At 40.9% G+C, this 13,857-nt stretch overlaps 1 protein-coding gene across 1 annotated transcript in view; it reads right to left on the bottom strand.

Annotated features, from left to right (window-relative positions):
* The window catches only part of ZC3H7A (zinc finger CCCH-type containing 7A), a 30,066-nt gene extending 18,020 nt beyond the window's left edge, over positions 1-12,046 (bottom strand). Inside the window, exons 1-7 of the mRNA XM_074919246.1 lie at positions 11,949-12,046; positions 5,311-5,414; positions 4,123-4,162; positions 2,997-3,194; positions 2,329-2,487; positions 634-714; positions 506-547 (exon numbers count right to left, since the gene is read on the bottom strand). Coding sequence (XP_074775347.1) covers positions 506-547; positions 634-714; positions 2,329-2,487; positions 2,997-3,194; positions 4,123-4,162; positions 5,311-5,378 — 588 coding nt within the window. The 5' untranslated portion in view covers positions 5,379-5,414; positions 11,949-12,046. The remainder of the gene's footprint in view (positions 1-505; positions 548-633; positions 715-2,328; positions 2,488-2,996; positions 3,195-4,122; positions 4,163-5,310; positions 5,415-11,948) is intronic.
* Positions 12,047-13,857: the final 1,811 nt, after the last annotated feature.

Raw genomic sequence — 13,857 nt, 5'->3', positions numbered from 1 at the left:
TTTCATTTACAGCTAAATTGTCTACATCCCCACGAAAAAAGTCTGTAAGATAAAGATGAACTCCTCTTCATTACTGCTATTCAGACACATTACAAATAGCAAGTTAAATGCAAGTTCAGCTGCTAGTGAAGGTCGAATTTGGACAAATGCATAAACTGAAAAGGATTTTATCCCAGCACCCTTCACTTTGATAACTGTCAACAAAATAAATAAAGCACATTAACTATGCCCTTGCTTCAAACTGTTAAAAGTAAATATATTCATTGCACTGGATTTAATATTGTAGCTAACATTTATTCTACAAAAGGTAACTTGGATGATAATCTTATGTACTAGTCTGCCATAAATATAGAGCAAATCTGAAGATCGACAGAACCCTAAAGTCCAAAATAACATCTTACATAAAATGTCAATTACACCATCTTCACTTCATCATCATGGAATTATGAAACAATTATTCCCCTCTTTTAAAATCAGCTTGCACTTGGAACACGTAAAACCTTACCTGAGTTGATACATCACTAGAAACTGAATTGGAGGAGGGTGGCTGCAATGGAAAGATACCTTCATTAAATACAAAACTGATATAAAGAGAGGGAAACCTCAATGTAAAATGTTAAAATAAAATCTTACCTTTGCTCTTACATATGCTTTCCTTATTTTTAACCCCAGTTTTTGAGCTAGTTCTTGGGTAAGCTTAATCACACTTTCATCCTAAAAGACATAAATAAAATTTCATGATTTACATGTACTGTCATCTAGTCAAGACATCTGTTTACATCTCAGTCTATATTCTGCAAGATCCCTATATGCAGGATGTCTCATAATGCATTTTTCTTCTTTCACAAACATATGGGACTGCAAGCTAATGCTGAAAAATACATCTACCCTCAAGCAAAATTACTCCAATTTTTTGAATTTAAAAAAGCCAGAAAATAGAGAGTATTCTTCTATTTATTTTAATTTAAAATAATGTACAGATTTTTCCAAAACTAGAGAAGTTCAGAGAAGTGGGTTTTGTGGGTGGGTAACTTTTGTTTATTTGGGGAGGGCATTTGTTCTTTGAGGGGATGGGTTTTTTTCTGATGTTTTTACACAAATTGAGGGCCACATTTCTGATTACCATAATGTCAGTTACTACATAACGCTGCTGAATACTTAATGAGAACTCCAAATTTTGGCAGTAATTGCATCACACAGCTGGAAAAGTTGAGTTAAAAACCTGGTCATATTTCACTCTGTCCTACAGTTCTAATAACTATCCATTTAAATTAATTTAAGACTTAGTTTTCAGAACATGTAGCTAGAAAAAGCTATTTATAAAACTTATATAAAGGCATATAAACCTTAAGCGAAAACACTGAGATCTGGAGGTGCAAAGTGAGGATCCAAAGTACAAGTTACACATTCAGATAAACTGCTTGCATCTTTGGAAACAGAACCAAAATCTTCTCTAGATCAATAAACAAACCTATGCTCAACAGTTGTCTAGCCATTTCACTGTAATTCTGATGTAGAAATGTGAAAAAAATGCAAGACAGTATTCCGTCCTGTGATCAGTCTATTTTGAGCAAAGTATGTAAAGTTTTCATCAGCAACTTAGTTCAAATCAGGAATGCATTTCTGTAATGAAACCTTAATTACCCTCTCTCACTGCATTGTAGTTTGCATTATGAAGGGTCTCAAGAGAGCTAAATTAGATTCATGTTGGATGAAAGTAAATTGAAGGTTCTGCAGGAGTGCACTTGATGCGCCCCAACTCTTTAAAAAAACCCCAATAATCCATAAAGAACCATGGAAATCAAATCCTCAGGACAAGCATTTGAGGCTACAGGTCCTCTGCTTTTATACCACACACTGCTTGCTAGTATAGGTGTAGCCTAAGATTAGAGGTGCACAGTAGGTGATTCAGATGAAGGACAATGCACAGATAAGAATGTTACTAAATGCTTGGAAAGCTAAAATACGGTTATCAAAAGAATCAATATTGTACCTTATAATTAGAGGTGGGTTTTCTCTTTATACTTCTGAATGTAGAGAATTTGAAACTAATTCAGTGGTTCTAGTGTTCGCTGCAAACATTTATGGCACTTGACCTCCACTGCAAAGTGACAATTTCTGTTGCTGAAAGTTTACACAACAAACTGAGCTTGGGGACTATAATCTCTGCTATCAGTCTTCACTTCCACAACAAAAAATAATTCTTAGAGAAGTAAAAAAATATTTTACTGCATTAGAAAAAAAAACCAAAACCAACCAAAAACCCTTCAATGTTCATGTATGTTTTCTGTACTAAATCTTTTAAAATAATCAATATAATTTACCTACCTGCGGCACAGCAAGAGAACATTTTGCTACAGCATCATAAGCCTTCTTATACCTTCCTAGCTCATTCAAAGCTTTTGCTTTCCGATAGAGAGCTCTGAAATTGTTTTCATTCAATCTTAATGCTATCTCACAGTCTTCTAGAACTTTTTCATGCAATCCCTACAAGGAGAAAAAAGAAAAAATCAGAACTATTATCATCAAAATACCGAGTTCAAACTGTATTAGATGAAGGTATTGAAAACATTCACCAAGGCCGCTGCACGCTGCATGTGTGAGTTTTGCCAAGTCACCAACTTACACAAGTAAAAACAAGCAGGGTCATCATTCATGTAAAATCCAATAATAAAGACAATTTAGCTCTTTCACAGCAGCCATCTTATTCCATAGAGAAAGCAGAAGACTCAGGTGCAATCAGCAGTATAAAGGAATAAAAATACCATTCCATCAACTTCCAAGCTGTATGGCTTTTATGTTAATATTTTAATAACTAAAAATATCTTGATGATTATACTTTAAGAAGATATTAAAGAATATACCAAAATGATGATCTGAAACATGCCAATTCTCAAACCAACACCAAAAGCTTTTCACTCACTAGGAAACTTTCCATGTCTCCTACTGTTAGCACATTGTTCTTGAGAAATCACACAGTTTAAACAGAAACTTACCATATTTGAAAAACATGCTATCCTGTTCACATGCAGCTTCTCTAAAATATCATCAGAAACATGGATTTCTTCAGAATTAGCATAATCAGCTATGTTTATAGCTTCTGTATAGTGACTCAGTGATCCTCTCCAATCGCCTTCTCGATACACATCATTCCCTTCATTAAAAAGATTTCTAACAAGCTCTCGTATAAATAACTGGAACAAAGAAAAGAAACACTCATCAACAGCAATTTTGTTATCTTCCATATTTCCAAATAGCTTTTCAAATAGAAAATTTATACTTGTAACTTTACAGAATCAAAATTAAATGCAAAACTGTTGTCTATATTAGTATTGTCTATATTAGTATTTTTCTTCCAACATTTTTCCAAGACAATCTCTAATATCCAACACCACAATACACGTAAATAAAAAAGAGAATGAACTACCAATAAACAAATTACTTTGTATAAGTAACTTTAAATAAAGACTTTAAAAATCAGCTTCAAAAACTAAAAACAAAAACAAAAACAAAAAAAAAAAAAAAAAAACCACCAAAAACCTATTCCATACATTCTTTTAGCAAGCAGCAGTCATAGCAACTGGCCAGCCAGTAGTACACAAAGGCTGCTTTTGCAGAACAAAAGATTTTTTAAAAATCTAAAATGTGAATGATTGCAGTTTTATCTAGTATGTTCTCAAATCCAGTGAAACACCTACTAGTGGATTAAAAAAATGCTAAAAAAGATGAGTCTGAAAAGATAACTTAAAAATTACACAAAATAACATGTACAGAAACAAAATATGTTATGAAGACCTTATGTGACTGAGATCCTTTTACCTCAATTTTACTGTGCTACTCTAAACTGTACTCAGAATAGCACACTGTTTGATCCAATGAATGCCCCACATTCATCCCTAACACCAGTAGAGAAAGAGTTAATCTGAACTGATATATGAGTGAATTCCGGTCATCCAAATACCTGAGTATCACAATGTAAGTAATCCTCCAGTTCCAATACTGAGACATTGTAAATTACCATTCCTACTGTATCACTTAAATGATGATTAAAACCAAGAATAAATATAATACGATAGGTCCATGTTAAAAACCCTTCCGGAAATGCAAAAGTTATTGCATTACCTCATATTGTTCCTGCGTCCCTGGATAGGGTAAAGTAGATCTAGAAAAAGAAATTACAAGATTTACTTGTTATATGTACTGCTTAAAAGACAATCACATTGGAGAACACTGGTTTTTACTAAAAGCAGTCTCACTTGCTGCAACAGGCAGATCTCTATAATATTGTTTACTGCCCGCACGGAACAAGGCAGGAGTGCTGTAGAATAGTTTTGATTAAACAAATGTGTTTTCTTATTACTAACGACTCATTTTCAATTAAAGTTGCATAGCCAGTCTTAACTCTGCTGTTCAAAATGTATTAAGGTTCTGAATACTTTGAGTTTAAAACGTCAATGTTGTCTGTTTAAAAACAATTTCCTTCCTCTCCTCCACTATGTAAAACCAGATTATACATGAGAAGAACTGTAATCTTTCTTCTTGTAAGTATTATAAAATGACAAATTATCTGTCAAAAGAACACATCAATTTTAATTAAGTCATACCAGTGACACTACAGGAATTTTAAGAATCCTTTTGCATGACACACAGAGATCTTCTCTAGCACAGAACAGAGGTATTTGCTTCTAACGTTTCGTGAAGAAAAATAAGAATCCTTTCCATTCCTATATAGCTCTCCTGAGAATCTGTTTCTACGTAATTTTTTAAAGGGCAGTTTTGTTTGTTTGTTTTTAAAAAAAGAATGCCTTATGTGAGCAGTGAACTAGTGTGAAACTTCACAATGATTTTAAGCTAGCCAGGATCTTCTAGAAAAGAATTTGGCACTGATCCAAATGAAAATTAACTACTAAGATCATTTTTCTATAGGTTAAATTTTACCTCCAGAGATTTGAAACATTTAGGTGGTGGCAAACAAACTCACCCCTTTTCAGTAGCAATCTAGCCTTAGGTGTAGCTGTTGATAAGGTGGATTTTCAAACTATTAACATTTTCCACCCACCAAAAAAATTCAACACTGATTTTTCTTAAAAGCAGAAGAGGAATACCCTCCCACCTTCAATCTGCTCTGTTGGGTTCTGTCTTTTCCTTAAGACTGCTCCCCATGCCCATGTTAGTGTCAGCAAATATTCTGAGGAGAAACACTGGTCTTCTTCCTTCCACTGCTAGTGCTATATCAAAAGGACTTTCCCAGAGCTATCCATTTCATATATATGTGTATAAACATACAAGAATAAAACCACAAAATCGTACTCTATAAACTGAAGTCCTTTCTTAATGTCCTGTTGTCTAGTGCTTCTCTCTTCCGACACATTGGACATGTTATCCTGAACATCCACTTTTCGGATATGCCACTCCTCAAAAAGGAAGAAAGACAAATGGCTGTTAATAAATTAGCAGTTTGCATTTGGACCAGAAGGATCCAGTCTCACATCAATACTAAGTCCATCGTACAAAGACAACCCTGCACCACAGCTTCAGAGAACACGCTCTGAAGAAACTTCAGACAAACACTGAAGTGCCCACAGCGATATAGGTAGCAACCCCAGGCCAGAACCAACACCCCCTCTGTCCATGCCCACTTACACAACACTTCCACAGAGAACCTTTCTTCCAATTTCTAATTTATCTTTGGTGTTCCACTTATTTACTCTAGATGATGCAGTCACGTTAGTGAAACTAAACCCAACTACAAGCACAGCTTGCATACATTACTGCTAAACCAAGCTTCTACACTGTCCCCTTTTAATAGCTTTATACTTATTTTGTTTGTTTGAAGTACAAATAAAATCAAGAGCCTGGTATATTTATTAATAAAACCCAAACTGATTAGAAAACTACCTTCAAGTCCAATTCTAGAGTAGTGCATCATCACCCATGCACTAAGATGCAATTAGAAGCAAAATGCTACGATTTTAAAAATATCTACCAGTTGACCTAGGTGAAAACCTTGGAAACTTTACCCGTAACAAAGACTACCTACTTCATTTGAAAAACTGAATTACTTTAATGTAAATTCCACATTGTCAGCCTGACATTTCCATGCAATTTAAGTAGTCTGATTCAGTGATTATTTTTTTTTCCCCCCATGTCTTTCATTTACTGGATTTACAAATCAAGTTAGGCAGGCTGACACAATCTGCATAACCTTCATGAGAAGGCTATTTGGTTTCACAGCTGCATACAGCTGTGACTAACTGCAAGATAAGAACACAATTTCTTTTCACAAAAAAAGATCAGTAGGACAGTTTTATTCTGAAAATACTGAAATCCAGAAAAAGGCTTTTAGCTTGAGGAAGTACATTTTTTTGGTGAAGAAAATTACTTTTTGTAGGAATTTATAGTTAAAAATAATTGAACTGCATACAGTACATTTCTGTTTGTCTTGAAGAGAAGCTAAAAAGTCAGTATTTTGTGCCAGGTTACTACTTCACATCAATGATGGATGTAAACAAAGTAAAACAAAAACCAAAACAACCCCCAGCAAACTCAACAAAATCCCAACTGAGAATAGAAACAGGCTGGAGAAACTACCCTACTTTCTCCAGATTATTTTGAATAATGAAACGATCTGAAGAGCTTTCAGCTCTAATAATGTTTACAAACCTTTCCAAAGCATGTTAAATGTATGAAGTCTACACCGTTTCAAGTCATTAAGTTAGTCCTATTGTAACACATTCCTAAAAAAAGCATAAGAAAGTGAATAATTTTCTTAAGGTCACTAAGTAAATTAATGGAAGCATTCCAAGGTCCCTATTTCACCTCACTTCCCACTGTGACCTCTACTATCACCAAGCCTTAAAAAAAAAAATTTTTTTTAAAAATCAGTTTGTAGATAAATATCATGGACACCTACAATAGTTCACCAACATGAACTGTTCAGTTATTGCTTGTTCTGGTATATAAATAGCACTCAGCAATCTACTCTTCAGAGAGGAAATAACCATGACCACATTTGTAACTATTTTTCATGTTATTTTATGGATCATCTTTCCTTCCACAAGTTAGTAATACATACTGTGCTTCTGGCGTATATATGAAAGACTTCTATTACGTTTTAATGCATCGCAATGGCATATCTATGAAGAAATCTAAATATAAATGCCAAAAGGAAATTTGTTGGGCATCTTAACGTTTTTTATTTACTCGTTCATGGTTTAGATTTTACAATTCAAACAATGGCTAGTAACAATAAGAAATGCTCACACTAACTAAAGACAGCAGCAATATCAGCATATGCTTTCCCACAAAAATAAGCTATTTATAACATATTTTAGTCCTGAATTAACAGCTTACAAAGTAATACCTTGCCATCACAAGAGTCTTGCATATGTCAAGATCTGGGCAAGTATGAAGATCAGCTTTACTCTACTAATTTTAAGCAACCCCAATACTCCACACAAACAACTTGCAAAGAGATTAAAAAAGTACAACACAGTAACAATTCCATTTATTTATCACCTCTAGCACAAATATTAAAGAATAAATAATATATTGAAACTTGAAGATGTGCAGATGCATTTTCTCCATAATGAAGTTAATGGAAACGTCACAAACTGGTATCACAGTTAAAAGAATAGCTAGCAAGTGATGAACATATGTGAGTGGTGTAATTGATTATTCAAAGCAGTTTTCTGGGTATTTTTCTACTTACTCATTTGCATCCATAAGATGTTTAGGAAAAAATTATCTTTTCTTAAAATAATTTGACCCTCGCATTGCCCCAATATTTGATGATTTTGCAGAGGATTTTAAATTGTTTCAGATAGCATTTCTCACATCCAAATTACCTTTAGATCCTCTTGAGCAACCAGAAGCACATTAGACTCAGTTATATACAAGGCAAATAACAATCATATCTTGACTTTTAATGTCATACATCCACTTTCAAAGTTGAAACCTATTTAGCAACAGCTTTTCTCCTCCATCTGCAGGGACAGAATGTTAAACAGACAGACATGTACATAATTTTTTAAAAAAGTTAAAATGTTGCTTTGTTTCTTGTGACTATTACTAGAAAAGCAAAGCCTACACCATTGCTTTACTCAGTGCAATTCACTGAAAGAGACAAGCTAAAGGAATGGGAAAAAAATTGTACGTGATCAAAAACAAAGGCAAACTAATGTACTGGTAATTAAGGTCATAGGCAGAACCAATTGTTACATTAAATGTAGTATTTCTACAACTGCTGCTACATGACCAATACAAAACCTAATTTATTAAATTTAGTAAAGCAAAAAAAAAAAAAAAGCTGCCTAAACCCAAATAAAGAACAATTTTTACTGTTTTATCTTTATCCCAGGCTTCAACTCATCCTGTTTCACAAAAGCAGAAGCCAAGTGACAGAAATTACACTGGCAGTGTCACCTTTTCTGACAGATGTGATCCAGTTACACAAATAGGAGATATGGAGGAAAACAGATTTGTGCCAGCTCTGGCAGATAGGCATACTGATGCTTTTCTCTTATACAAAGCCACTTATGCCTCTTACTGCTTTCCCTCCAGCACAGGGCAAGACAGTTTTCTTGTTTTCTAGATTTTGGCACTTCTAAGGTATTCAAGATAAGTTCTAAAGGGTATTCACAATATTTAGGATGCCTGGGATAATTCTTCAGGCACAAGGGTTTTGAACATAACAACTGCTAGACTATCTTGCAAAACAAATTGATCTTTAAAATGCAAGTCAGTACATTCACACAGAATGCAGAGAATTGAGATTTTCTGTAGAAGGAATACAGGCCTTGGTTATTCTGGAAAGGAAGGTCACACTGCTTAAAACTTTGGACAGTCTAGCCTTTCCATTTCTAAATTGCAAATCCAGGGAGCAAATATCCACCGTTTGCCATGCACACAAGTTCCCCCAGTTAAAAATTCAGTCCCAAAGGATAGGGAACTGGGCAGGACTAATCCTTTCTCCTGCTGCATACAGTTGTGCAGACAGCTTATTTAGAGATCAAGAATAGGGGAAAAATGCATAGCATTATTTGGGGAGCGTAACTACTACCACTGGGAATTGATGACCTTCAGCTGACCAAATAATTCTGTTATTGTTTGTTATTGACATTAATGGTTCCAGCTATTATAAATACTTCAAATAAGCATTCTCTGCACCTTCAGGCCCAAATGCTGAAAACAACTGGAAGTCAGTGGTCCTTGCTGTACTTCTTTCTCCACAGAAAAACTAAGTACAGTGTATAGATGTGTTCTTTTAAGATACAGCATCTCCTCTTGCCACGGATCACTGACTTCTCTATTAATGCAATTACTGGGTTACAGGAATCTCAAATTAGATCTCTGTACAGTACAAAGCACATTGAAAATTTTATCATGATTGCTGCTGATAGATCTCTACCAGGCTCAGTGGCTCAGCTGAGTTACAAACCTTGACTGGGGTGCAAGTCTAGTGAAAATCACATTGAGAGAAGAGATCCCCTTTTGTATTTTAGCATCAGCCTTCTCCCCCTCTTCATGACACAGGCAGGAGAGAAGGTAACAAACTCAAAATATTCAATCAACTCAGTCAAAAATTAACCCATCAACTACACAATCATATGTCAAAACTCTGATCAGCAATCAGAAGTCTGTATATAAAATGAAAACATGAACAGTTCGCCAGTGTTTCCATATAGGAAAACTGTACTCCAGAAAAAAGAAGTTACACCCTGGGTGCTAGAATAAAGAATATCCTGCAAAAAGGATGGGAAAGACTGAAACAGAACAGTAGGAGTGAATATATAACTAAAAAGCAGGCAACATAAATCCCTTTCACCTATAAGAAGAGAAAGCCCATCTCTGCTGCTACCTCCTGCGCCATTAACAGCAGCAACAAGCATAATATGTTCAAGCATCTGGATCCAAAAAGTGATACACACTTAACTCCCACGCCGGGGGCACCAGAAAGCAGGCCCCTACCTCAACAGAGACAAGTGAGAAAAGGTAGTGGCACACATGCAGCTATACCCTAACTGCTTCCTAGAGAGATGTCACTGGCAAAAACACCTCCACTACCCGCAGTTCCAACCCAGCCAAGATTCTAACCCAACATCAAGCACCTGCCCAACTCAGAATAAGCCTGCCTCAAAGCAGACTTCTCAAAGCAATTTTACTGCCCATCCTAACCACCTGACAGTTTAAATGAATAATTACAGATAATAAACTACAGTGCTAACTAAAGTATACCTTACAGAGATTGTAAACTGCTCAGACTTGGTACTGGCATCAAAACGAGAAAGGGAAAATAAAAATCTTAATACAAAATATTTTAGAAATACCTTTCTTTCAGCAAAGGCACAAAAGATTTAATATTCATGCTCATGCATCACTGGGCTGTTGCATAAGACGTTTCAAACATGTAACATGCTGGGGGGGAACAGAGAAAACAGTACACAACACATATTTCAATAGTTTTGAGTTAATTCCTCTGCTTAATCTAATACTTCTGGTCACAATCACACAATTCTGTTATGTCAGCTGAAAAAGCCACTTAACACAGAAATAACTCAGTTTCAGCTTTTATTTCTGTAAAGGGAAACAAACTTGACGCCAAAATGAAGTATCTAAATAAAACAGACTACACATCAACTGTTTTAACACCTATTCATTCCACATTCTTTATTTGCTTTAAGTATTTAGTTGCATCTCCTCCCACTCATTCCTACCCACAAAATAAGATACTGTTCAAGGCTTGTTTGCTACTTTCATAGCTTTTCTACATTTTTTTAAAATCCATGAAAGAAACAGGAGAGAACAAAGACGCTTTGTAAAGTCGCTTCATTTTCCTAGGGAATTAAGGAGTGGGGCTGGATGGCTTTGGTTTATGGTTCCCTTAGACATTTTAGTAAAGAACAGATCCAAAATTCAAGCTGAAGTAGTATCTTATCAATAAATCCAAATTTATCAACAGAATTCACACCAAGAAAAGCTTTAGTAATCGATTTTGATGATTGCAGTCGACAGGCTTTGGGGTTTGTGGGGTTATTTTGGTTTTATTTTCTGTTACACAGTTATGACTTTCTGTAACTAAACAGCAACAGTGCTGCCTAACCGAGAATACGGACTGAATACATTCAAGAAACGGAAAACAGGCACTGTGTTTTCCTGTAGTTGGATGAACGACAGCACAAGTTACAGCCCGCAAAACGCCCGAAAAACTCATCACACACGAAACGCGGCGGCACGGGAGGACGCGGGGCACAGGACGGAGCCCGGCCCGCTCCCGCTGTCACCGCTTCGCCCTCCGCTTTCCCCGTCAAGCGCCGAGGTTTTGTTCCAGCCACGACGCAACAGGAGAGCTCTCAAAGCACCCTTCCTGGAGAGCGGCCGCAAGCAGCCCGCCGGCCCCGCGGAGCGCACCCGGGGAGCGCCAGGCGCGGGTCAGGCCGGGGCTGAGCGGACCCCGGGCCCGCCGCCGTCACCCCGAGCCCCTCGGCGCCGCTGCCCGCACCCCGCGGGGCAAGGCCCGGCCCGCCGCCGCCTTTGTTCGCGCCAACCGGCTCCCGAACGCCGAGGGAAAGTCCTTTCCAGGGGCGCCCGCCGCCCGGCCCGCCCAACTTCTCAAGCGGAACCGACACCGGCCGCGGCCGGCCGCGCCCGCCGCCCCCCGCGCCGGGGAGGCACACGCGGGGGGAGGGCCGCTCCCTTCCCCGGGGAGAGGCGAGACGGCCGCCCCCGCGACAGCCGCCCCCGCGGCCCCACCCTGCCCCGGGGAGCGGCCGGCACCCGCGGGGAGGGGCGGGAACGGCTCGCCCCGCCGAACGGGGCGGAAAGACAGCGGGCCGGGCAGGCGGCGCCGCCCGCGCCTAGGCGCCCCTTCCTCGGGCGGAAGGGCCCCGCCGCCGCGGGCGGGGGAAGCGAAGCGCGATTCCTCCCCTCCCCAGCCGCGCAGCCCCTACCTGCCGCTCAGGCCCGCGGGAGCGCAGCGCCGCGGAAGGCGGAGCCAGCGAGCCGGGCGCGCAACAGCGGCGGCGACAACGACGACGACAACGGCGGCGCCTCCCCCGCTCCGCCCTCGGCAGCGCCGCCGCTGCCGCCCGCTCCCGAGCGCGCCCTCTGCTGGCGGGAGGCCGCGGGCGCAACCTACGGGCAGCCTGACGCCATTGGCCGGAGCTCTAGCAGTGCGGGCTCTGCCATTGGCTCGTCACCCTTGTTTTGGAAACCGGCACTTCTGATTGGTGGCGGCTGGGAAACTCTTTGCTGCTGATTGGCTGGCTGCCTACCGCCCCACCCCCGCTCCTTTTTTCCTTTCCGCTGGCCGTAGCGCCCGCCCTGAGGCCTCTCCCTCGCCCTGTGCGGGCTGCGGCGCGTGACCGAACGGACAGGCAACGTCCGCGCCGCCACCGGCCCCGCCCGCCGCCGCCACCGGGAGGCGCCGCTCGGTGTAGCGGCCCACCTCCCCCCGGCTCTCCCGGAAGCAGCCTGACGTGAGCAGCCGCACGCCGTGCCCCAGGGGAGCCCTCCCGCTTAGTGACGTCACCCTCCTTCTTCCGCTCCGGCGCGGGGGCACTGCGCATGCTCCGGGCTGGCGCTGCCGCGCTTCCCGCCTTGCGCGTGCTCTGGCGCGCATGCGCCCTGGGCGGCCGCCGCCCGCGCGGGGGTGTGAGGCGGCGGCGCCGGTGAGCGGGAGGGGCGGGGCGGGGCCGGGCCGTGCCCTCTGGGATCCGCTAACGGCCTTTGTCCGGGCGTGGGAGGCGGCACCCGGCGGGCGGTGCACCGAGGACCGGTGTCGGGCGCGGCGCCGTCAGCCGTGTTAGACGGGGAGCGAGGCGGCGGGTGCGAGAGCCCGGCGGGACCGGCGCTCGGTCTCGGTCTCGGGAGCGGCAGCCTGGACGCTGCCCTGCGGCGCGCGGCTTCTTCCCTTCCCATGCACCGGCACGACCCGAGGTATTCTTTGTCACTCGCCTGGGATAAGCATTCATGAAGGCGGGAGCTTGTTGTATCTTTTGAGTCTTTTTACTGGAACTCATAAAATGCGTTTTTGAAAGCTCTTTTGCCGTATAATAAAACGTGAGTAAGCGGGAGGTGTGAGGAACGTTTTTCAGTCATTACTTTCTCAGCGGCTGATGGCACCAGTGGGAGGTGAGGGCAGGAGCACGGGCCTTTGTGCCAGGGAGCAGGTACCACTTCTGCTGGCGCACATACCCTGCCCAGGCAATCGCTGAATTACAGAGACAACCTGGAATGCTCTCTCGAGCGTGAGGGGTTGAGGTTTTTTCCTCTCTTACAGTGAACATAATTGGTGTTCTAATAATACTCTTTCTTTTTTTCCAGTAGCATTAATGAGGGCAATGTCAGTAGCGCAGCTGACCAGTCTTGTACAGATGTCCCCGCAAATAATGTGATAAAAAATAATTTGAGACACTGATGGGGCCTGTATGGTAGAACTGTATAAAGAAAAGCCTTACAGGTTTTAACAAGTACAGTATGCAAATTACACTACCATTAATTGAGACTGAAAGGAATAGAGCCAATTAGTAGTTTCTCAGGTGAAGTTACACTGATGGAAGGCTCCCTGACCTGGTGAAGCACAGCTGTATTAAACATTGTTCCACTCTAATTACCATGGAGGGACTGTAAGAATAAATTGTTGAAGTTCTGCCTTGAGGGTTTTCCCTGCTCCAAGGACAAATTACCTCCAGTTGATCTCAGTCATGTTGATTCTTGAGACTAAGTGTGACAATTTAATGGTAGTAGTCAGATATTAAATAATGCTTAAGTGTATAGAATGAAATTTTAAAGTCCCATAGGACTCAATGTGAAATTGGGATTTTGCTTACTGCAGGAACTAAAGGGAGGCGAGAGAAA

The sequence above is a fragment of the Athene noctua genome, chromosome 15 (assembly GCF_965140245.1).
Source record: "Athene noctua chromosome 15, bAthNoc1.hap1.1, whole genome shotgun sequence".
Taxonomy (NCBI): Eukaryota; Metazoa; Chordata; class Aves; order Strigiformes; family Strigidae; genus Athene; species Athene noctua.
The sequence above is the reverse complement of the archived record's forward strand: the minus strand, read 5'-3'. Positions and strand labels throughout refer to the sequence as shown.